Source organism: Zootoca vivipara, chromosome 7 (assembly GCF_963506605.1).
Source record: "Zootoca vivipara chromosome 7, rZooViv1.1, whole genome shotgun sequence".
Lineage (NCBI taxonomy): Eukaryota > Metazoa > Chordata > Lepidosauria > Squamata > Lacertidae > Zootoca > Zootoca vivipara.
This window is the reverse complement of record NC_083282.1, coordinates 59,481,992-59,507,592: the sequence shown is the minus strand read 5'-3', so window position 1 is coordinate 59,507,592 and position 25,601 is coordinate 59,481,992. Positions and strand designations below refer to the sequence as shown.

Genomic DNA, 25,601 nt, shown 5'->3' with positions numbered 1-25,601 from the left:
ATCTCCAGGCCTTGAACAGTGGGTGTTCACCCTTGGAACTGAAGCCCATTCTGTTTCTACTCTATCATCCTTTAAACCAGGCAACTAGTAAAGTGGCTCTATAACTTCAAGGCATGTTCTGGTTTTTGTTTTTAAAAATCTGTTTCTTGACAAGCTTTCCAAATTTCAGAGTGTAGCAGTGGCTACAGTTGGAGTTGGAGTTGGTTGGTTGTTCGGTAGTCAATGACCGCACAATTGCGCTCATTTCACGCGCTAGCAAGGTTATGCTTAAAATTCTACAAGGCAGGCTGAGGCAGTATGTGGACCGAGAACTCCCAGAAGTGCAAGCTGGATTTCGAAAGGGCAGAGGAACCAGAGACCAAATAGCAAACATGCGCTGGATTATGGAGAAAGCTAGAGAGTTCCAGAAAAACGTCTACTTCTGCTTCATTGACTATGCAAAAGCCTTTGACTGTGTCGACCACAGCAAACTATGGCAAGTTCTTAAAGAAATGGGAGTGCCTGATCACCTCATCTGTCTCCTGAGAAATCTCTATGTGGGACAAGAAGCTACAGTTAGAACTGGATATGGAACAACTGATTGGTTCAAAATTGGGAAAGGAGTAGGACAAGGTTGTATATTGTCTCCCTGCTTATTTAACTTATATGCAGAATTCATCATGCGAAAGGCTGGACTAGATGAATCCCAAGCCGGAATTAAGATTGCCGGAAGAAATATCAACAACCTCAGATATGCAGATGACACAACCTTGATGGCAGAAAGCAAGGAGGAATTAAAGAACCTTTTAAAGAGGGTGAAAGAGGAGAGCGCAAAATATGGTCTGAAGCTCAACATCAAAAAAACCAAGATCATGGCCACTGGTCCCATCACCTCCTGGCAAATAGAAGGGGAAGAAATGGAGGCAGTGAGAGATTTTACTTTCTTGGGCTCCTTGATCACTGCAGATGGTGACAGCAGTCACGAAATTAAAAGACGCCTGCTTCTTGGGAGAAAAGCAATGACAAACCTAGACAGCATCTTAAAAGCAGCAGAGACATCACCTTGCCGACAAAGGTCCGTATAGTTAAAGCTATGGTTTTCCCAGTAGTGATGTATGGAAGTGAGAGCTGGACCATAAAGAAGGCTGATCGCCGAAGAATTGATGCTTTTGAATTATGGTGCTGGAGGAGACTCTTGAGAGTCCCATGGACTGCTAGAAGATCAAACCTATCCATTCTTAAGGAAATCAGCCGGTGCAGGACAGGGGTGCCTGGCGTGCTATGGTCCATGGGGTCACGAAGAGTCGGACACGACTAAACGACTAAACAACAACAGCAGTGGCTACAACCCATGTCTTTCTACCCTTTTGCTCATGCCCTTGGACCTCATTCTCTGCATTAAGGAGCCTGTGACTCCCCTGATGTTGCTGGACTACAATGCCCACATCCCTGACTATTGGCCATGCCACCTGGGGCTGATGGGAGTTGAAGTCTAACAACGCTGTGAGAGTTGCAGGCTCCCCATCCCCGCTTTACACTCTAGAGTTTCCTTTATCTCTACTGCACAGTGGGCTATAGTATATTTTTGGCCAGTAAGTAACAAACCTTAAACCCCAAAGCATCCCATGAAGAAGAATGTCAAATCTATCTGGCATAGCTTCTGCTTTTAGATCTACTTAGCACTGGTCTCCTGAATCTAGAGTTCCGGTAACGTAATCTCAGAGAGATTGAACAATCCAAGAAGAAGGACATACTGCCTAATTGATACTGATTTTTATTTTATTTAAAACATTACTATACTGCCCTTTATCAGTCAGGCAAGGGTGATTTGCAACAAGGCAAAACAGTTCCAGGAAACTCGGCTGGTTAAAATACAGTAAAAATGCACCAAGCGCTAAGATCTATTAAATTACGCTCTGCTTTTCTTGAGGTTTGAGTGGCATCCTTACTTGGACTCTTGGGACACCTTTGTACAGGGCTGGTTATTATGTTCAGTTTTAAGCTTTTTTATATGGTTGTGTGCACCTCTCTCTGTGTGTGTATGTGGTCCTCAAGCTTCTGTCTCCAAAGTCTGGTGAAATTTTGCTTTTTATGATGGACATGAAAAGAAAAAGTTTCCACAGTGCAATACCAGATTCCATGCTTTGCCTGCATGAAGTTCCAGTTTCAATCACTGGCACTCCCACATCAAAACAATATCTGGTATCAGGGCTAGGGGAAAAACTCCTGCTTTGCACCCTTGAGGGTCCTCAGCAGCAACAGTAGACACCGCCACCACTAAATTTATTAATTCAAATTCCCCACAAAAACCAAATGGCAGGTAAAAATGATAGAATACATACAATTGGCAAAAATGACAGGGAGAATTAGAGGATGCAGAAGGTGACTAAAGAATGGATAATATTTAAAGAGTACTTTAAATAAAAAATTATTGTGATCACAAAAATCTCCTGGCAGACCTCGAGTAATTCTTGTAATATATTGGTGACAAATAATGGAACTTTTTGTAAAGAATTTGTAAAATAAAATAATAACAAGGCACTGTGGGTAAAATAACAGAATAATGGTACAATGAGGATAATCGGAAGTATGTTTTATTCCATCTTTTGTCTTCTATCTTTTGTTTTCTTTTCTTCTTTTTTGTAAAGTATGTGTGTGTAGGTTGTATATTTTATATTATTGTGTATTGATGTTGATTGTTCGATAAAATTCTATTTATTTTTTTAAAAAAAGTTTATTAATTCAAAGTGAACGTTTTCTTCCTTTCTGGATTATCCAAGGTGCACTGTATGACCATGCACCTGACTTCTGAATTTACTTAAATTTGAAATAAAGGTTCTTATGTTTATATCCCACATTTGCTGTATCATAGAAGCCCATCACACCTCCCCCCCCCCGGGGGGGATGTCTTCTATCCAGGCATTGGCCAGACACAGAGCTGCTTAGCTTTAGCAAGGTGCTGGCCTCATGGAAATCCCTTTTCCTAGGCATCCTAATCTGATTGTCACCTTTTGTTCTTTTTTAGTGGCAAATGAAGTGTTGCCGATGTGATTCCAGAACGCCTCGTGCATTTAACAGTCACCGGGTGGAAAATGTCCTCTCTTCTGCAGGAAATACACGCTGGTGGCAGTCCAAAAATGGTAAGCTTAGTGGGCCTTCAAGAAAACCAAACAAACAGTGTGGACGTGCTCTGGACAATGTGTTGGTTGGATAGCATAGAATCGTAATGATGATAAGTTGAGTGGGGCAAGGGTTGTGTAGATTCAGCAAACAGGGCTTGGGTTTCAGTGGATTAAATGCGAAGGGGAAATGGATGACCTGATTAACGGGAAAATCCGTTTGCTATTTTGTTTTCACAACCTGCTATTCTAAAAACTGCCCTTTTCTGTCTCTTCAGATGTGAATCCTGTCTTTCTCCAACTAGATTTGGATAAAAAGTTTCAACTTGATAGCATCCTGATGGATTTCAGGGTATGTGAATAATAACTCTTACGCTATTTACTGGGCGTATAAACTTGAATTCAGATGGCCTTGGGAAGCTTAGCTGAATATTATCAGGACTCCAGATACATTACATACACCAGTGGTTTTCAACCAGTGTGCCGTGGCACGCTGGAGTGCCTTGAATGGTGATCAGGGGTGCCGCGGGCAACAATGGCCTCTGTCCCTCTTTCCCCCCCCCCTCTCCTCTGATGCCCTCTCGCGTCTCTGCCTCCCAAAGGTTTGCACAGCTGTTTGTTGCAGCAGCCCTGGCTAAAAGCTCTGCATGCGAATGGTGCCTCTGGAGCTGGTCTGGGGCTGCTGGTTGCCAGGAGCTGAGGCGGCATCAGAGTAAGCAAGCAAGTTGGGCAAGGGAGCCAGTCCACCAGCCCTTGCTGGGAACGGACAGACAAGTCCTATGCCCCGTGGGGCAGTGTGAGGAGGCACGTCTCTTTGGGGCGGGGGGGGGGGCTGCAACTCAGAGACCAGGGGTGGCAGCAGAGGTGCCCAGAGGACTTCCAAGGAGGGAGGAGAGGAGGTTGGGGGAACACCCCACAAGAGGGCAGTGTTCGATAAAGGGTGAGAGGCTGCCAGCTCTGCAGGCAAGGGGTGACATAACTGGGTTCCTGAGCCCCACAGAGCTGTCACAGAAAGAATGTAGTTGACCAAGGGAGCTGTGGACTCAAAATGGTTGAAAACCTCTGACATACACAGATGGGCAGAGTATAAATAATTTATTATTATTATTATTATTATTATTATTATTATTATTATTATTATTCTGTTGGCTTAGGCTGCATCCAATTCCAGCCCATTGTTCAGTAACATGGAAAGGAGGAAAAACCTACATTAAAGAAACTGCAGATTTTCAAGAAGAAAATCAATTGTTAAGTTCACAATCAAGCACAACATTAAGCATTTTTGTTCCATATACAATTGCACCAAGTGTATTGTGATGTGTTAATTTTAATTTTATGGGGGAGGGGGCACAATAACACTGAGGGACACCGGAAAGACCCTTATGTCAGGTCTGACTATTTGTCCATTGAGCCCAATGTCATCTATTTCTTTGGCAGGGATCTTTTTCTGCGTGAGCCTTTTAAACCAGAGATGTGAACTAGGGGTTGTACTTGGGATGGTTTTCATGCTCTGCCTTGGAGAAATGTCCTGCTCCTTTGAAGTATATCTTCCTCTGTTTTGGCATGTCCAGTCCAGTCTGCTTTGAAACCTCTTTCCCTCTGTCCCTCCAGAGTCCTCTGCCCGTCGGCATGGTGATTGAGCACTCTACAGATTTTGGCAAATCCTGGAAAACTTATCAGTACTTGTCCACAGATTGTGCCGCTTCGTTTCCACGGATCACTAGAGGTCTCCCTCAGACCTGGCAGGATGTGCGTTGCCAGGACATCCAGACTCAACCGCAGAACGGGGGGAAGGTATAGCAAATGTGATGCTTAATGGATTTCACCAGACTTAAGACTTCTAGGACCTAACTGGTTTGACAATGGCCATCCCCAGAGCGACTTTGCTGCACTGTGAAGGCACCTGCCTTCCACTCTTCCAGGTGCAGATCAACAAATGCCAGAGGGCCCAGCAAGCCCTTTTTGTGGAGAATTGGTAGCCCCTTCCAATCTAGCTGCTCTAGGGCACAGAAGGCTTCAGGTCTCTGGGGACGATTTCTTAAGAGACATGCTGGAGCTCAGGAATCCACCCCCTTGACTTGGAAAAACTGCCCTCCGGTGTGTGTGGGGAAACTGTTGAGTAACATTAATGAGGTGATATTCTGTGTTAGAGATGCTTTCCCTCCAGCAGCGGTTTCAATGAAAATGTTGGCAGGTGGGAGTGGCAACCCACTTGTCAATCATCTGACATCATAACAACATCAGGTGATTGTCAGGTAGGTCTTCCCACCTACTTATCAAAGTTGGCCTGCAGGGCAGGGGACAGATCTGCCCACCCTGGGGAGGGGGCAAAAAGGTTCCCCATCCCTGCTCTAAATCCTACAGGGAGTCTACCCAGACAAGGCTTCTTACTCCAGAAGTTATCGCATAATTCAGCCTGGAGGAGCTGCACAAGTTTGTTTAATGTGCAGTCGCACAAGCGCTTTGTTTCAGTGCTGCTTTTCCATGTGAGTAATGCATGAAGAGGGCTTGTGTTATGGCTTTTTTATTTTAAAAAAGGAACAAGTATTGTGTTTGAAATCTGTTTCATGGAATTTTAATTATTGCTGCCACTTTTTGGCAAAGAGAGGGAGGAAGTCTCACACAACCCTCCTTTGGTGAGTGAAGAGACTATAGTCTTCATTGTAGCACTACTGTAATTCGGTGCAAAACCACCATTTTAGTGCTGATGTAAATAAGCCGGGAAGTGCCCTTGACAGTTTCTAGAATGACAGGATAGAAAATCCCATGCTTTGACTGCCATCATTTTTCCCTCCTCTGTTCTTCTAAGGTTGAGTTCAACCCCATTGGTCTCGCATCTGGGATGAGGACATCTCAAAGCCAAAAAATCATCAGTATGTACCTATTATTTGTGTCTTCTGGAGTGGGGTTGGGGAAGCTTTTGTGGGATTTCAGGGAGCAGAACTTGTTTAGGCACCCAAGTGGATGGTTATATATAATAATAATAATAATAATAATAATAATAATAATAATAATTTATTTGTACCCCACCTATATGGCTGGGTTTCCCCAGCCACTCTGGACTGCTTCCAACAAAGATTAAAAATACATTAAAATATCACACATTAAACAAACAGGGCTGCCTTCAGATGTCTTCTAAATGTCAGGTAGTTTATCTCTTTGACATCTGATGGGAGAGTGTTCCACAGGACGGGTGCCACTACTGAGAAGGCCCTCTGCCTGGTTCCCTGTAGCTTTGCTTTTCACAGTGAGGGAACCACCAGAAGGCCCTCAGCGCTGGACCTCAGTGTCCGGGCAGAATGATGGGGGTGGAGACGCTCCTTCAGGTATACCGGGCCAAGGCCGTTTAGGGCTTTAAAGGTCAGCACCAGCACTTTGAATTCTGCCCGGAAATGTACTGGGAGCCAATGTAGGTCTTTCAGGACCGGTGTTATATGGTATCGGTGGCCGCTCCCAGTCACCAGTCTAGCTGCCGCATTCTGGAGCTCACTTTCTTGCTCCTCCTTCCACATCCCCTTTCCCTTGTTTGTCCTATTTGTTAGATCATCAGCCTGAGGGCAGGTCTTAGAAATGGGCCTTGTAAGCTGCTCTGGGAGCCTTTTAAGCTAAAGAGCAGGGTAAAATTTATTTAAATAAATTTTGCTCTTTCATATACCAATGGGGCCAGTGATTTAAGAGTCCTGCATCCGACTCCAGTCCTGACAGCCTCACTCAGACATTTGGTGTGCTCCTCAGTGCCAAGTGGCAAATGGTGTGTGCTTTTTTAAAGGTCCACCTGGCCTGGTTCTTATGCAGGTGCCAGTGATGTTTGGTCCTGGGAGCCCCGAGCACTTGCCCAAGGATCACAGTTGCTGGTGCTGGGCTCATTTTGTTAAATGTGGTTATTGGGACCTAACAGTTACGTTGTTTGTACTTCCATGTTTTAAGAGGAAAACCACATCCAATGTACAGTAGTTCACATTTCTTACTTGGTCCTTGTTCTAGGAGCTAAAGGCTTTAGGTCCCATCTCACTCTGTGTGTGTTTCCCTTTGTTGCTCTTTCTCTTGTCTCCAAAAGATCTGGGCCAATTCACCAACTTGAGAATCAACTTCACCCACCTTTCCCGCCCTGTGCACCAGGGGTACCGCACGCCCAGCGCCTTCTATGCTTTGAACGAGATGCAAGTGAAAGGGAGCTGCTTCTGCCATGGACATGCAGACCGCTGTGCTGCCCCAGATGCTGCTTCTGCAGGACACAATGTTATGGTGAGGGTGAGGACGGGGAAAGGTTGCTACAGATCTATGTATATCACTTCCCAGCTCTATTCTTAGACTCTCGCAGGCCTGCTCTGCAACCTGACCTCTCTCATTGGTTAAATTTGTCCTTACAGGTTTGTAGCGATACGCTAGAAGCCCTCTGTGCTTTTGGAAAGCAGATAGTGTTTCCTTGTATTATGTGGAGTGCAAGTTAACCACAAAAAATAAGGTAGTCGAAACAAAATAAAAAAATTCCTTCCAGCAGCACCTTAGAGACCAACTAAGTTTGTCATTGGTATGAGCTTTTGTGTGCATGCATCTGAAGAAGTGTATCTGAAGAAGTGTGCATGCACACGAAAGCTCATACCAATGACAAACTTAGTTGGTCTTTAAGGTGCTGCTGGAAGGAATTTTTTTTATTTTGTTTTGATTACGTCAGACCAACACGGCTACCTAACTGTAACTAAAAAATAAGGTAGTTTGGCATGGAACAAAGGCAAACCAGCCTGCTTCAAATTGCATTTTTGACTATCTTTAAAAGGTCAATGACCAGCTGCCCTTGGGCTTAGTAAGGCTGCTCTGCATGCAGCTACTAGCTTCTTTCTAACTGGGCTTTTGGGGCTGCCCAGAGGGCTGAAAGGGAGGGCAGAACAGAGAGTGGTGGTGCAAGGTTACATTTTCTTCTTTGCACATTCATCATCTGTAGCTCATTTTCCATCCTCACTGTAGCCATTTTCTAGCTCTTGGAGAGGGGAATGGGCAGAAGCAGGGAATGGGGATGGTGGAGAAAATCATTTTGTTCACATTTTGAGGCGAACCTACCCACCAATTCACGCTTGACATCAATTCACAGCAGAATGCAGCAACCGTTTGAAATGTGCACTTCTCTGAATGTCGCAAAGCTGTTTTCCAGTCAAAAACCACCTGCAAAAAGGCACGTGCGAGCAGAAAGTGTGCCTCATACTTGAACATTTAAGTGAAAACAATGTACCAAAGTGCATTACTGTATTATATTAGAGAAAATGAGGAGAAATGCACATAAACATGTGCTTTAATTTTTGTGTGGACTTGAAAGGGAATTGCATTGTTGCAGCAATGAGGCAAACTGAACCTAAGACTGGAAAAAAGAAAGAGAAACTGAGACAGAATCACCCATGTCTAGCAAAACGTATTTGAGAAAGAAAATAATGCTCTGTCTCTCTGGTCCCTTCAGATGGGATATGGCTCCACAGGGGCACAGAGGAATGTGTGCAAAGGGCAGATGAGAGGGAGCTTCTTCTTGCTTTTGTGCACAGGAGAGTGCAAGTAATATTAGTCAAATAAAGTGACAGGCTTCTTGCAGGGGGGGGAGAGGGTGGCTCAGCACACACACACACACACACACACACACACACACACACACACACACCTCAATTTATAGGTGATTTGCATCTAGATATAAAAGCAACATGGCTTCCTTTATTGTCTGACCTGGAGCAGCATGGACTGAACAGGAATTTCCAGACAGGAAGTTCAGAGTTAAGCCTGAACTGTGAGAGGCAGCACCCACAAAGAAGAGGGATTACACAGCATGGTGTTGGGTTTTTTTTATGGCAGTTTCTTCATATGGGCTGTGCAAACCATACTCGCTCTGATAATCTTCTGTTCAGCCCTGGGAGTGGCAGGGACAATCAGTATAAGGGTTTTTTCTTTTGCTTCTGATATAAAGTGCTTTGATTTGGCATGAATGCAGAAGAATATGTCCCCCCCCCCCAATCAGAAGAGACAGAATGTGAGAATTCATAGCATACCGTAGAAGAGCAGGCTGAGCTATGACACCCTCAAAGCAAAGCTTTCTTTACACCTTCTAGGTGAATGGGCAGTGTGTGTGCCAGCACAACACTGCTGGAACAAACTGTGAACGGTGTGCGGCTTTCTACAATGACCATCCATGGAGAGCCGCTGAAGATGGCAACCCCAACGAATGTCACAGTACGTATGCCTGCATCCAACTTCCTAGGGAAACAGGCCACACTTTAATTGAGCAAAGCTTTCTTGGAAAGATAACTGGAGTTTATCAAATACAGTGGAACCTCAGTTTTCGAATGCAATCCGTTCCGGAAGTCCGTTCGACTTCTGAAACATTAGAAAACCGAGGATCAAAGGGCTGCCAGCAAGTTCAATGGGGAAAATTGAGAAACACTCCTCAGAAGCCGTTCAACCTCCGAGGTGCGTTTGAAAACGGAAGCAATCACTTCCGGGTTTTGGGTGTTCGGCTTCCGAAATGTTTGGCAGCTGAGACGTTTGAAAACTGAGGTTTGACTGTACTGTACATACTTTGTGCATTGAAGCCACTGGAAATATTGTGGTTTCTCCAGTGCTTTTTTATCTGGGGGCTACGCAGGGGTAGGCATACCCCTAAACAATTTTGTGAATCTTTGTACTTTTGTCCATTTACTGTATTTAGTTTTCCCGATTTGAACTGTAAAATGGTGATTTTCTTGAGTCAAAATGAGAGTACCCCTAAACATTTTTTTTTAAAAAAAAGCACTGGGTTTCTCATCATTTATGGGATCTGCAAATTCCTAAAAGGGTGGAGGTGATCAGGGGAAGGGGAAGCAGAGGTAAAAAGTGCAGGAAGGAGTGTTTAAAAGAATTTACAGTAGTAGCAAACATTTTTAAAAAGGCTGAGGCAGATGAGAGGAGAACTGTGATTTCAATTTGCAAAGAAGCTAACTGTTTCTTGACAAACTCCCTCCATCAGCTTGGAGAAAACAGGCAAGTTTGGGGAAATTGCAGTGTGTGCATAGCACAGTGCTGGTGAACTGATGTTCCCTAAAGTCCTAAGCCTGGCACTCTGGCTGTTTTGCATGTTCTGTATGGACCCACAATGTGATAAACCTCATGGTTTTATACGCTTGCTGTAGAACTAACCGAAGAGGGAGGCCCAAGCGCCATCTAGCGGTGAAGCTGAAAAGTATAGACACTACTGTATTGTTTCCCTTGATGTTCATCTCAGAAATGGCTTTGTCTCTTTTCTCCCAGGGTGCAACTGTAATGGTCATTCTAACAAATGTTATTTTGACCCAGCCGTGTACCAAGCCAGTGGGGGTGTGAGTGGGGGCGTTTGTGAAGACTGCCAGCACAATACGGCAGGGAGGAACTGTGAACATTGCAAGACCATGTTTTTCCGTAATAAGCGTTTTGAACTTGATCACCCAGAAGCTTGTCTCCGTGAGTGGGTCCTTAAGCATTTTCTTAATGAGTTTCTTCATAATTTTTTTAAACAATAATATTTGAATATGTTTTACTCCAAAGGCCCTGGATTGTTAGATAACCACACAAGAATACACACACAGACACACACACACAATTCTAAAAGATGCAAAGCAAGCAAGCAAAGAGGAATATGAACTTCTGCTAACTCCCAGCAAACTTGTACAGTCTTCACCAATTAAACTTTAAACTTCCCCAGAGAATTCAATAATCGATGAATGTAGAGAGAATTCTCCTGTTAGATTGGTGCTCAAAAGAAACATTTTCTGTTTTTTAAAGCTGCATCTGAAGTGTAGATATGCCTCCAGATTCTTTGCATCCTTCCTTGTGTCCCATCTTTGGAACTCACCATTCTTTTTCTGTGTCTCTCTTTTGGTAACTGGAGGAGATCATGGAATCATAGAATCATAGGATGATGCGGCTTTCCTCTTGCTCCCCCCTGAACTAGAATCCTTAAGTGTCAAGTGCTTTTGCTATGCATTAAAAGGGAGGCACAGTAAAGCTGCCTTGCAACTGACCAGAGAAAAATGAATGGGCCTGTTTTTTGCAATCTTTTGTGCCAATTTCAAATGTGAGAGGAATCCTGAATTGGCAACCCTGCCTGCAAATGAAGAAAGAAATAATGAGGAGCAAGGCAATGCTAAACCCCTACACAAAGCTCTGGTTTTGATGACACCCTATTGGTGTGGCCTGTACCTTTAAAGTTGGTTGATTCCATGTCTTTTCTTTTTAGCTTGTGAATGTGACCCAGATGGCACTGTTCCTAACTCCAGTTGTGACCCCCAGACGGGCCGCTGTGTCTGTAAGGACAATGTGCAAGGAGGCCGTTGTCATTTGTGCAAGCCTGGATTCACCCAGTTAACCAACTCTAACCCCCAAGGTTGCAGAGGTTAGTCAAATTTCAACCATGCCAAGCTAGATGTGGGCATGGTGGAGATAGCCACCGCCTGCTGTTTGTTATCAATCAAAAGTTTATTTCTTTGGGAGGGTCCTTTATACACTGTGATAGAGATAGTTAAATATGTTTAATCTACTTTTAATGCTGTCTAAACTAGTAGTGATCACTACATCCCATTACAATTCATTCCATACATGAAAACTGTACAGTGGGTGAAGAAATCCTTCGCTTGTGTTTGTTTGGAACCTATAGCCATTCTCATGTTTTGAGAGACAAGCATTTCTTTCTCTACTGTTCATAATTTTTATAAAGCTCTCACATGACCCCTGCAAAGGCCCCAAATCAGGCAAACAAACACCTGTCTTCATGGGGGATCCACCCTCTTTGGTTATCCTTTCTCTGTGGCTCACGAGACTATAATATTGGTGAAGCTCTGCTTGTGCTGTTGCACTAGTATGAATGCAGCACATAAGCTGTGCTGTTAGAAGATCAATTCATTGTGAGCAAAACCTGGACCATTTTCACACAGCCACCACCAGCATCACTGCTCTTATGTTGGTGGTGTGCATATGACAGGAGCGAGCCAGCAGTAAATCACACTGAGCAAGTGGAGTTAACTCTTTATTAGCAAAAAAACAAAACAAAAAAACAGGTCCAGCACAGGAGTGTCAGGTCTAATGAGCATAGCAACTCATCTCTGGTAGGTCTTGCCACCTTGAAGCAGTTGCAGAAACTGCTCTGCCCAAGTCCCCTCTTTTCTGGGGTTTTCCCTAAGCAGTCTGAAGCTATCTCCTGGTTCTGGGGGGGGGGGCGAGAGGGGGGCTTGTTGCAGTAGGAGGGGGAAACACAAATGCCTCTTCACCTGCTGGAGTCGTCTCTGCCTCTTGCCCCCCCCCTCCTCTCCTGATTTCACTTTTGCCTCTGATGCTGAACTTCTCTCTGTCACAGACTCTTCCTGCTCACCAAACCCTGTTACCTCTTCACCTTCCACCACCTCCTCCTCCCCCCAGTCTTCTCCCTCTAACCACTCACTGCTGTCCCACCACCAGTTCCCTGGCTCTAAGCCGCCTTCCCTTGGGGGTTCCCCGGCTGATTCCTCCCATCATTTCTCTGCATCCAACCAGTCCACAACAGCATACTATGTAAGGGCAATCTAGCCCTTTAAATTTTATTTTAAACAGAGCATTTTGAAACATTCAAAACATAGCCCTAGGAAGATGGAAGAAGGGGGAAAAGAGTTTTTCTTTCAATTTCACACAGATTTGAAGATCTTAGCACTTATGCTCCAGGCAGGTCCCTTGTGGCATATGGTTTCAACTGAGGCTCGGCTTACATAACCAATCTCACGTCTCTAGATCCACCTTCATTTATCCATCGCAATCTCTTGGGCAGACCTTGCCTTGCTTTAGATTAAAATGAAATGTAGCCTCTGCAAGTGGCTATACTGATGGGTTGCAGCTGCCTCCCAGCAGGTGGCAGTAGCTGCTTTGCTAAGCTGGATCTTGGAAAACAGCAGAACATGATAGCAATAGTTGGACAGAATCACCTTGGGGAAGGACTGTAGCCTAGTGGCACAGCAAATGCCTTCCATGCAGAAGGTTGCAGGTTCAGTCCCCGGCATCTCCAGCTGGGAATGTTCTCTGCCTGGAACCCTGGAGAGCTACTGCTAGTCAGTGTAGACAACAGTGTGTGAGGTGGACCAGTTTGCTGGCTCAGTAGAAGGCAGCTTTGTATGTTCCTGCCATTATTCATAAGAAGCCTGACCTCCTGTGGTCAGCTGAAGGGGGAAAGGGTCTGTGGTGAGGAAACAAATCTAATTTCATGGATCTGCTTGGATATGACTAGTATCTGGAGTGGTAATGGGCACTGCCTGTCATAGCCTCAGTTCAAAACTGAAATTGATTAGTGATGTTGCCAAAGTGTGCATCTCCTTGATTTGAAATGCAGACCTTGGTGTCTCATGATGTTCGCCTCCAGTCTGAGATGCATGCTTTGATAATTACAATGTCTGTGGTGACATCAAGCATGAAGAACAACCAGCCTCCATTCTTAATTTGATGCTGAATAGATTTAGTAAATTTCTATACCGTCCTTCATCTAAGGCTCACAGGGTGGTTTACAATATAATAGCACAAAAAGATAACAAATGAAAACAATACCCCATCCGTCATACAGTTTTAAAAGCCATAGATTGTTTAATTAGCCAAAGGCCAGGGAGAAGAAGGATGTTTTCCCGTGGTGCCTAAAGATGTGTAATGAAGGCACCAGGTGAGGCTCCCTGGGGAGAGCATTCCTCAAGTGGGGAGCCATCACCCACCCACAGCCACATCTGCAGATGTAAAGGAGAAGTAGAGCTGTGTGTCGCCAGCATATTGCTGACAATGTACTCCAAAGCTCTGGGTGACGCCACCCAGCAGTTTCATGTAGATGTAAAACAGCATGGGGGGAATAAAATTGAACCATGAGGAACCCCACATTGAAGGCTTCATAGTGTTGAAGAGCACTCCCTGAGCATCACTCTCTGGAAATGTCCATCCAAGTAGGACTGGAGCCACCGCAAAGCGGTGCAGCTTACCCTCATCTCAGACATCTGCCCCAGATACAATGACCAATGGTATTGAAAGCCCGTGAGAGATCAAGGACACATTGATGAGAGATTGAGGACATGAGGATACATTTCCCCTGTCTCTGCCCCAACGGAGGTCATCATGAAGGGTGGCCAAAGCAATTTCTGTGCCAAAACCAGCCCTAAACCCTGACTGAAATTGGTCCAGAAAATCAGTTTCCTCCAAGAGCACAAGGATCTGGTCTGCAGCCAGATGGGTGGGGGTCACTGACACCTCCAGAGAGATCCTTTCCTCCTTCCAGATCAATGTGTTGCAGGAAGTCTAGAGCAGAGCTGGGGACTGGAGGCGAATCACTCCCTGAGAATCACTCTATGGAAATGTCCATCCTTGGACATTTCCCTTGCTTGGATGGAAGACAGAGAGGGGTATATAGAAAATAGCTGTGGCGATCACACAGGGTCCCCAGACGTTTTACGGTCGATTGATCCCTGTGCCACCACTGGTTTCCCGCTGCCACCAACCAGGTGCTTCCTGGTAATCACTGAGTCCAGTCAGAGTTTGAAAGTGAACATAAACTTCAGTTTATTTTGTACAGAGAACAAGTGTATGGTTTCTTAAATGGTGCTCAGACAATATCTTAACTTGGTTCCTATACCGGCCTATACCTTCCTATAATTTCCTCACTCTTGTTCACAATTCAAACCCACCTCCTCCCAGTTTCCACTTAAAACTCCGATGTTATCTGCTGTTCCTCTCAGATGCTAACTGTTTCTGACTCAGATTTGTTTTATCTCTCACACAAACTAACCAACCAACCCACAGACTCCCTCATCTCAACTCAACCCCGCAGCTCAACTCTCCAACTGAACTAACAACTGAACTAACTCTTAACTCCCCCCCCCCCGCTTGTTTTATAGCCTAACTGAATCCGCCCCCCTGGGTTCCTATTGCTTCAATAATGAACTCTTTCACTCTCAGCACTAGCTGCGTAGGGCTAACGCCACCATGGCCTACTTGAGAAAGGCCACATTTACACTCATTGGCCCACCTTCTTTTGCCTCTGGCTCCACCTGCCATTGGCATGACTTTCAAAACCTGGAGCCAGCACTGAAGGGAAAGCATTTTAGAACAAGGCTTTGCTACTGGAGGACTGAGGGGTTTCATCAACTTGGATTGTATCCATTTTATTTATATATCACCCTGTGCCCACAGGTCTCAGGGCAGTTCAAAGGAGACGGGATACCTCCTGCCCACACCCCCAGGAGCACCCCCCAGTAGTTCCGACAAAAATGCTGGCCCCTTTGTTTTCCAGATTGTGCCTGCAGCGTTTTAGGCAGCCGCCGTAACGTGCCATGCGACGACGAGACGGGCCGCTGTTCTTGCCTCCCCAATGTAGTGGGAGACAAGTGTGATGAATGTGCCGCCAATCACTGGAAAATTGCAAGTGGGCAGGGCTGCCAGGCTTGCAACTGTGACCCTCAGCATTCACGCAGCCCTCAGTGTAACCAGGTACTGCCCACGAAGCACCAGTGCAGGAGCTTACAGCTCTAGAGGTGGGCGGGAAGAGGGAAATTCTGGGCCATTGCACTTTGTAGCACCACAATCAGGGCATTGTCTTCTTAGTCCCGCAGAGAGGGGGGGGAAGCTGTTTTGCTCAGTAGCTAGGCTACCTTTGAGAGTACTTAGTACATTCAGTGGTATTGGGTGGTAATGCTCTCTGCATATTTTACTAATTGAGGCTGTATATCTGAGGGTGAGGGTTGCTGTTGCCTGTTTGAATTAGAGATGGAGGAAAAATTCATTTTAAAGCAAAGTGGCCTAATTTGCTGGTCGGTCCCTGATGGCTATGTGGATTAAAATGCATCTGTCCATCAGATTTATCTTAATTTTGCAAGGCAGTTTTTAAGAATGCACATGAAATTTGTTTTATGGAAAAATGCATACAACAATGCATATTTGTGGGGGAGCATTAAAAAGCATACAGGACTGTGGCTGGTAACCAATTGACATTTACTGAGAGTACATCCACTGAGATGAATAAGCCTAAATTGGTCATGTCCATTAATTTCAATGGGCCTCCTCTGAGTAGGAATAGCATTGCATGCAATCCCATGTATTTAAGGGGAAGGATGAATATAACGTGTGCCATTTAAATGTAATTTTTCTTTTGCATTTTTAAAAACCCCAACACTGTAAAACTTAGACTGTAACAGACCTAAAACTGAACATAATGCTCAAATACTGACCTGTAACGGAAATAGGCTGATTTTTCCATTCCTACCACAAATGCTTTCTCATGAAAAACAAGCAGCTAAGGCCAAAGTTGGAGCTTTTCCTTGTAAACCCCTTCTGGAACTCAATTATTCTCCAGACCAACAGGCCTAACTCTGCAGTCCTATGTCAAAGTGATTTCCTCCCTGGCATCTCTCTCTTGTTCTGCAGTTTACAGGGCAGTGTCCATGCAGAGAAGGCTATGGGGGCCTGACATGCTCTGCTTCTGAAGTACGGGTTTGTCCGGACCAATCTTATGGCGATGTCAGGACAGGATGTAGAGGTAAGGGATGTAGGTTGCACCCACCTGGAAACCACTGGGTATTTAAATGGTTCTTGCCATCTTACTGCTCCATCTAACTCAGGTCTGGAGGAGCCTGTGGCCCTCCCGATGTGGTTGTAGTTCATCTCCCAGCCATCTAACAGCTGGCTGTTGGGGAAAATAGTGAGCAGCCAGAGGGATGCACTGTGGAAATGTCAGCCTGTAACCAGCAAGTGAAGCCTATGACTATTTTTGAGGGATCCAGACCCTTCTTGTTCTCCTCTCTCAACAGCTTGCGACTGCAACTTCCAGGGCACAGAGGAAATGGGCTGTGACAAGCTGACGGGCAGATGCCTTTGCCGTCCCGGCTTTACCGGAGGTCGCTGTGACCAGTGCCAGCGGGGCTACTGTGGCAACTACGACCACTGTGAGGCATGCAACCCTTGCTTCCAGGTCTATGATGATGAGCTCAATAGGTTTGGCTTGCGCCAGGCCACCTTGAAAAATTCCACCCAGCGGCTTCAGGTGGGGACAATGAGCTCCAGCTTCAGCACCCGCCTCTTAGAAGCAGAAGGTGAAGCGCAGCTCATCCAAGGGATCCTGGGAAACCCACTCTTGGCGGAGCAAGGGCTGGATCAGGTGGCCAATGCCATTGCTGCAATCAGGTGAACAGGAATTGCATTCTACTTACTGGCAGCAAGCATTGCCCAAAGCATTATTATTATTATTATTTATTATTTATGCCCCACCCATCTGGCTGGGTTTCCCCGGCCACTCTGGGCGGCTTCCAACAAATAACAAAATACATTAAAATATCACAGATTAAAAACTTCCCTAAACAGGGCTGCCTTTAAGTGTTTTCTAAATGTCAGGTAGTTGTTTATCTCCTTGACCTCCGATGGGGGGAGGGCGTTCCACAGGGCGGGTGCCACTACCGAGAAGGCCCTCTGCCTGGTTCCCTGTAGCTTTGCTTCTCATGGTGAGGGAACCGCCAGAAGGCCCTCGGCGCTGGATCTCAGTGTCCGGGCTGAACAATGGGGGTGGATACGCTCCTTCAGGTATACAGGACCGAGGACTCTGATGCTTTGCTTTTAAGCAGTCTCTTTTCTACCTAATGGGTAGAATGCTTAATCTCAGGGTTGCAGGTTCAAGCCCCACCTTGGGCAAAGATTCCTGCTTTGCCGGGGACCTAGAGAGGGGCCCTAGTTCCTTCCCAGTATTTGGGTGCCTCTAGACTGCCCCTCTTTTGTGAGAGGGATTCAAGTGCATATTGCAAATGGAGGTTTGTGAAGTGGATTAAAGTGCTCTGTTGTGAGACAAATCCAACTTGAAAAAGAGTGCTTAGGAAAATGACAAGGAAATGTACTTAAAAGTGTGGGTAAGACATATGAATGCCAGGCAACCAATCAGGACGAAGGCTCATTGCTACATTACTGCCCTGCAAACAAGATAGGAATGAATACTCAAGAAAGACCTCACATAATCTAACCTATGCATAAACTTCATGCAAAGTGGAATGAATGTTCAATAAGCAGATTGTCTGCAGGAGCCCCTTGATTCACTGGCAGTCTATGAAAATGTCACTGTCTTTTAGTCCCTCATAGGGGCATAGAATACTAATGTCATGCTTTCATTTCTTTCACAGTATAAAATCTGTGAAACATTATGCATGTTCAAGGTGCTGTCTAGCTGCCCATTCAGTGACTATATGTTTGAACCAATTGTTTTAACTACTTTATTCACTTCAGCCCTTGTCTATTTTAATTATTATAAACTGCCCTGTGATCCTCAGATGAAGGGTTGTATAGAAAATTAGCAAACAAATAATAGTAATAAATCAAAACCTCTCTGTTCTGTCCCTTCCCGTTACATTTGTTGTCCTGCATTTGATACCAGTGGGTCCTCAGCTGCTGAAATATGAGTCAGAATCTTCAAGCTTTTTTTCAAAGAAGTGCCACTGATTTCATGGGCGGATGTTGGCATGAAGGTTTTAAGGGCAGTAATCACCGGATGAAAGAATAAGAATAATTACAAGATGTATGCGGAAACCAAAACCAACTATCCTGTTTTTTTGTTTGTTCATTCCAGGCAGACCATTGAAGGTTTAAGACATGAAATACCTTTCAGGGATGAAGCATCCTCTTTATCCATAGATATGGATAATCTTGATAGAAGCCTGATTCTGATCATCACTGAGTACCAAAACAAGAAGGCTCAGTTTGAAGCCAGCCGAAGCACAGATGTCTCGGGTATAAAACCTGTGTTTCAACCACTACATTCATCAGTTCAGACATAAGTGGCTGTATCTCCTTCTGCAAATATGGACAATTATCTGATTAAGGGGCGGCTTCGCCATATTGTGGATTTTGTGTCCTGCCTGAAAGAAATTGAAGAAGAGAGATCTTCAACTTAAGTCAGGCTTTCACAATCTTTCCCTCTTCTCATTTTTCCTCTTCCAAACCCCCTCCTTTGCCTGTTAGAGTGGATCCAAGTACAGGAGCTCATATCAGAGACAATGTTGCACTCTCACAAAAGCACATTTCCTAGTGACCCTCGGAGGAAGCTTTGGTAATTTCCGTAAAGCACTTTTGCTTTCAGTTGCTTAAAAATGGCAACCTACTGTGAGATACTGGGATATTATTTTTCTTCTTCTTCCCTGTGTTAAAGGTGTTATGGAACCGGCCCCACAGCTCAGGGTGTGTATCCTCATCCCACTAGCATATCTAGTGAACAAATTTTGCCGTGCTTCAAAGTAACTTAACTCATATCAAAAAGAATGACTTTCATTTTTTTTAAAAAAATAATTTTTATTAGTTTTACAGATTACAAAAACGGTACTTACATAAACATATTTTCCACCTTCTTTCCACCCCCCTTCCATGGGCCCTCCCCTGCCACAGGAGAATCCCATGCAGGCGAACAGTTGAAGGTGGTCCATTTTATGGTTGGGTTTATGTCTCCCTCCCCCTCCCCCGCCCCAAAGCCCCCTCCTGCCACCAGAAAGCTCTAGGGAGTCAGGGCGGAAAGCAGGAAGACAACCATTCTCATACCAAAAAGAAAAAATCTATACTAAAAAAGGAAAAAGAAAAAGAATACAAAAGAAAAAATAGGGGGGGGGGGAACGACAAAAAAGAAAATATAAAGAATGACTTTCAGTGTGTGACTTGATCCCGGGCTCCAGTCTCCAGCAGATTTGCAAGGCATTTCTAATTATTCTTCTCACTTGCATCACACAGCCTATAGTTCTTAGCAGCAAAGTGCTGCTCTGAGACTTTCCAGACACACCCCAGTGGTATTAGTAGGCCATTTCAAGAAATGTATGTTTTAAGTTGTTCCTGCTTGGTGATCTAATTAGAAGTGTGCAGAACATCCTCCCCTCCAGGGAATTATCACCAGTCTGATTGAAACTCTTTTTGCTTCCCTTGAAAATCACTGGATGTTTCCCTTGATTAGGAAGCTCCAAATTAGCTTCTGGATTTTGCTGTAGGTGAGGTGTGATGGCATCTCTAGATGTAATATATTTACTCTGGAAGGCTAAGGAGGATTCAACACTGATCCTCCAGCGCTTTCTCAAATCTACACGTTTACTTACTGCAGTAGCTTCAGTTTTGCCTCCTTTTCTGAACCCTGATGGAAGGAAGGAGGTGTGACAGACCACATACCTCAGCTTGCTAAGTTCTGATGTGAATCTTGGAGCTGCAGGTGGCAGAGGTACATCTTTACTATACCATATACAGTACAGCTTAGCTTTGTATAGTACATTTTTTTTTATAAAAACCCCCACATTAATTCAAGAGAAAAACAGCCATTAAGCAGTTTCATGTGAATGGTGATTGGCAAGTGCTTTTCAGCTGGCGTCCTTGTGATTCACTGCTCTGGCAGATCCTCCTTCCTCCTTTTTTTCAAGGTAGAACTCCATACCAGGAGGCCTTGGAAAGGAAAGCTGCATTGTGAGTCACTAAGCCATCTAAACATCATTTTTCCTTTGTTTCCCTAGGAGCATTCAAGACACTCAGCTCTGCGCATCAGACGTCTTCCAATGCCAGCTTGCGCATAGCTGGCTCTTCCAGGTTGCTGGCCCAGTCTGCGGAAAACAGGCAGAGTGCTGAGGTGCTAGAGAGTGATCTTGCAAGCCATGGGTCGGGACTGGAGGCTCTGCAGGATGAAATGGCCTTCTCTCCAAACTTGACTCCTGCCATTAATAAGGTGAAGCCAGCAGTTAGCCTCTGCCAAAGGTGCTGCTGCATAGCATCATTGCTCAATTTGCCTCATACCCTGATACCCAGTGAACACTGCTTCCCATTGTTCCGACTGTAGCCCAATAATGGCTGCAGACTAATGAGGCGGGAGGTTGTTTGCAGCCAAAGTCGGTTATTGTTTTGGGGGTTTTTTTATTCCTCTTTTCTGCTGTTCTACTATTGCCATGGAGACTGATGTCAGCATCTCCGGTTTCCATGAAAAATCACCCATCTAATTTTGCTGCATTTCAGCGCAAGTGTTCTCAAATGAAATTTATGGGTGCGGAGGAGTTTGGGATATCAGGACTCTCAACTGGATCTCTGGATCTCTGCCTCTGGATCTCTTTCTCTCCTGTGAGCCCTACAGCTGTTCGTAGTTGGGCAGAAATTTTGCAAAGGGGTAGGGAGAGGATGTCTGCTTGCCTCCTGGAGTAAGGGTGAGGCACCTCCGACCCAAATACCCAAGGCAGCACCCATTGACTCTCTCTACATGTCAAGGGCCTTGGCAGGTTCCTGGCCATGCCCATAGAACCTTCTTATTTGATTGCCTTTTATGTTGTCTCCATTTAGGCATCTAAAGCTGTGTGCTGTGCATAACAGTGGATGTGCTGTATATAAGTGCATGAAGATAGTAACTCCCTGAATCATTTTTGGTTTTTGCATTATTGAAGGCATAACTTAACTGATTGTGTGGCTTCTCTGTTTAGATTTGCAGTGGCATCAGATCAGAGATTTGCAGCCCTGGGGAATGTCCTGGAGAAGTATGTCCACAGCAAAACACAACTGGATGTGGCCCTGGTTGGAGATGTACTGGCGTGTTCTCACTTTCTGGAAGTTCCATCCAAACTGCCACGAAAACCTCCCAAGATATCCACAACTTAAATATCCGATTTCAGGAGACTACAAAGATGGTGTGTGTGTGTGTGTGTGTGTGTGTGTGTGTGTGTAGAAAGGAAAAGGAGAGCTCCAACCTTTGCCTTCTTGGGAGACAGAGTGAAAGATCTCTTGCAATTGCCAAGGAAAATGCATGACTTGTGCTGTGTGGCTTTTTGTGAACATGTGAACATGGTTGGCACGACACCCAACATGCAAACAGCATTCCTTCAGTTTTCTACTCTGCCCGGCTAACTTTTCAATTTGGGTGATCCACCTGGCGAATATTGCTTTGTGAGGGTGCCCTGTCTGACAGGTACACTGCACAGCGCAGGGTGTCCTCTAGATAAGTTGTTGGGCTCAGGCTTTCATCAGCCCTAGCCAACATGGTTAACATTCAAGGATGATTGGAGTTGTCATTGAGAAACACCTGGAAGGACCCAGGTTAGCTGCCTCTGCACCAGCACAACAGCTGAAAGTGAAACATCCAAGAAGCGTCTTGGGTGTGTCCTCTTCCTGAACAAAAATATGGTGTGTGGCACAAATGAGAACCTGCTTGTGAATGTGCATAATGCATGTTGTTGTGATGCCATAGTGGGATCATGCAAAACTCAGGTTTTGAGTGCCTGTTGGTTGATGCAGAGAAGGCAATGGCACCATTCATTTTCTTTCTACATTTCTACATTTTTCACTATAAAAACACAGTTTTTTTGTCTCTGAAATACTAGGAAGCACTGGGTAATTAAGAAACAGGGAGATTGAAAGTATGGATGAATGACACTCTGGAATCTTAGGATCTAAGAAACTGACTCTGTCTTGCATGTTGTTTGACACAGATCAGAGCTGCAGAAATAGCTGTTGGCCAAATTCAGACTAATGCCCGGAGCCTGGGAGATCAAATGACTTCAACTAGGGCCCAGATAGAGGGAGATATCCATCGCACCCAACAGTTCATCTACCAGGTTCGCAACTTCCTGTCAGGTAAGTCTATGCATGAAACTTCTGTCTTTGATTTCTTGTCATTACATTATCTTTAAAATGGTCAGCTTTCTCATAAAATACACATACATGAAGCAAATGATCAAGTGCTATTCATTGGACCAATTTCAATTAAAAAGTTGGAAGATTAAAAAGTTTCATGCTTACAGGAATATGAATAGTTCTAAAATGTATGCTAAGGCCACATAGATAGCAGCTAGCTGTTGCTGGGGAAAGAACAATATGTTAGATAACAGGCAAGACTTCCTCCAAGCCCTTCAGAGACAAATACAGCAAATGAAAAGCATACAGCAAATTTGCCGCTATTCGAGGGTGGCTGTTACAAAACCATTCTTCCTGCTCATATTTTCCTTGCTCAAAATCTTTTGCCGATTGTCTGTGTCTTTTACCTGCTGGTACGGAAATAGAATCCATTGTGCATCATAGCAGTAATGCACAAAAGCTTTATCCAAAAGGTTATGAGCTGGACTACTTCCCAAGTTATGCTTAAAATATGTGGGAGTTTACTTTTGAGTCAAGGGCATGTGGTAGAAAAGTTGTACCGGCAGTGCATGAGTGCCTTTAAGAGAAAGGATATGCCAGCCTAGGATCTAGTTGCAGAAGTTTGGTCAATGGGGCACTGATAGTGGTGGCATTCTGACATTACAGTTTCACACAATTTGGGCAAAGCAGGAGGGTTTGACTTGATGAGCTTTGAGGTTCCTACCAATTCTAGGATGCAGGTGCTGACAGTAATTCAGTGAGGTAATTGTGGACAAAGAAGGGAGCCATCCATATTTTCCTAGGGGGGGAGGTGTTCCCGAGATCTGGGACCATCACAGAGAAGAGTCTATCCCTGGCTCTTCCTTCCCACCCACCCCTGTTCCCCAGCAACACATGGGTGCTACTAACCAGCCCCATGATAAGGAAGCTGATTTGGTGCCATGGCTTTATTTTTTTTGTTTAGAGGTGAACATTTTCACATTTGAGCTCCTGGGTGTATGAGAGTATCTGGAATTTGTGACCTGCTAACTTGTGTTTTTTGCTAGAAGTTCCTCTCCTGTCGTCTCTAATTGACTTAATGGTTCTTCAATTGCCCACCCCTGAAAAAAATAAATCCAGACATGGTATCTGTCCAACATCATCTTCAGGGGAGTCCAATGTGTAAAGAAAAGAAAAAAAGATATTCAACACTAGTCCTACTCAGACTAGGCTCACTGAAGTTAATAGGCATGACTAACTTCAGTTCATTAATTTAATTGGTCTAATCTGATTAGGCCATAGCTGAATTCCTCAGGCTACAAACCTATACCAGCTAACTTCAATAGGACTTATTCCTGAGTGGATACATATGGGGTTTCACTGTTAGGCTTTAGCCCTTGGGACTCTTACTTTAGAGTAAGTTCCATTGAACACAGTGGACTATATTTCTGACTAAAATGCATAGGATTGTGCATAAAGGTAAAGTAAAGGTAAAGGACCCCTGACAGTTAAGTCTAGTCGTGAACTACTCTGGGGTTGCGGCGCTCATCTTGCTTTACAGGCCGAGGGAGCCTGTAAAGGATTGTGCATAGGATTATTTAATTGTCTGATCATCATCCTGGGTGATTTCTTCCTTATGTATATTAACACATTTGTTTTTAAATTGCAGGCATTATTTAGCATGTGCTCCTCAATCCTTTTTCTTTTAAGTCATGCATTATCATGAGCTAATATTATTTTGTTAGAAGCCTTTATATAACAACTTGCCTATTTGAATAGCGCTCTCTCTCCCTCTCCCTCTCCCTCTCCCTCCATCTCTTGCTTGAGATTTCTCCCTGAGGTAAGAGATAGGTCCTGTCACTGGCAAAATTCTAGCAGTGCATACTGACAAGCACGAAGGCTGTGAAATGACAAGTATCTAGGGGAGAATACCGAGAGGGTGGGATACTTTGGTTGTGAGAATAAATCATGAAATGTTGAGGCATCTCTTGATGTGGCAGATGCAGAGAGTGATGGACCAGTTAACTCCTGCTGCTTTGAAAAATGTCTACATGTAGAAAGAATAAGAAGTGCTGCTGACAGCTAGGGTGGCTAGATTCAAAAGGGGAATGTCTACACAACTGGAATGTTAACTAAGAGCTCCTCCAGACAACCTGTTTATTTAGAATTCACCTGGATTTTCTTGCACAAAGCTTATGCAGAGCTTAGACTCTATCCAGTCTGAGCATTTGTTCTGATTTGCGTGTGAGATGGTTATACAACATTGAGAATTTGTCCTGATTTGCTTGTCCTGATTTGCTTGTGGGGTGTTTTTATACCCTCCTGTTAATCGTTCATTCATCCCACCCTTTTTGTTGCATTTTCTTCACTTTTCAAACTGCAAAGAGGCTGATTCTTTTATAAAGTTGATTTGTTGTGCTAGGGTGACAGAGTGTGTTAATCCAATTGGATTGTGTGAACTTAAATGTACAGTATGTGCTTGAAACCCTCCCGCAAAATAGTGACAGTTTGGTGGCATTCTATGGAGCAAATCCGAGGGCTTTCCCCAAGGTCCTCAAACCCTGAAAAGTTGGGGGGTGGCGGCAAGAGAAAGCAGGGGTGGTTTAAAGCAGATAAATGTTTAGTAGGAAGGCATGGACCCCTTTCCCTTGCTCCCCCTCCATTCAAAACCACACCCTTCCAATAATGCTTTCCATTGACAAAGGCCATCAATATGTCCATGCCTAGTTTCCCCCTTAACTGTTAGCTTCTGACTCTTCCTGAATTTCTTCTTAGCACCCTTATGTTCTCTCTTCAATCTGCTTGCTTGCTTTTTTTTTAAAACATTTCTGGCTTTGCTAATATAAGGAACAGTGGGAACCTACAACACAGGTGTATCACCTGTAGGGTGTATCACCCACACCCTAACAGGAATGTTCCTTGTCAGTGCTTTGTACAGTCTAG

General features: G+C 44.6%; 1 protein-coding gene across 3 annotated transcripts in view; it reads left to right on the top strand.

Moving 5' to 3' along the window:
• Positions 1-25,601, top strand: part of LAMB3 (laminin subunit beta 3) — a 122,900-nt gene that overhangs the window by 91,299 nt on the left and 6,000 nt on the right. For all 3 annotated transcript variants that reach the window (XM_035122653.2, XM_035122655.2, XM_035122656.2), the window contains 15 exons: positions 3,005-3,119; positions 3,377-3,450; positions 4,710-4,892; positions 5,908-5,971; positions 7,156-7,343; positions 9,185-9,305; positions 10,359-10,547; positions 11,323-11,478; positions 15,367-15,563; positions 16,497-16,608; positions 16,880-17,252; positions 18,676-18,836; positions 20,585-20,793; positions 21,533-21,736; positions 22,535-22,679. In XM_035122653.2, coding sequence (XP_034978544.2) covers positions 3,005-3,119; positions 3,377-3,450; positions 4,710-4,892; positions 5,908-5,971; positions 7,156-7,343; positions 9,185-9,305; positions 10,359-10,547; positions 11,323-11,478; positions 15,367-15,563; positions 16,497-16,608; positions 16,880-17,252; positions 18,676-18,836; positions 20,585-20,793; positions 21,533-21,736; positions 22,535-22,679 — 2,491 coding nt within the window. The remainder of the gene's footprint in view (positions 1-3,004; positions 3,120-3,376; positions 3,451-4,709; positions 4,893-5,907; positions 5,972-7,155; positions 7,344-9,184; positions 9,306-10,358; positions 10,548-11,322; positions 11,479-15,366; positions 15,564-16,496; positions 16,609-16,879; positions 17,253-18,675; positions 18,837-20,584; positions 20,794-21,532; positions 21,737-22,534; positions 22,680-25,601) is intronic.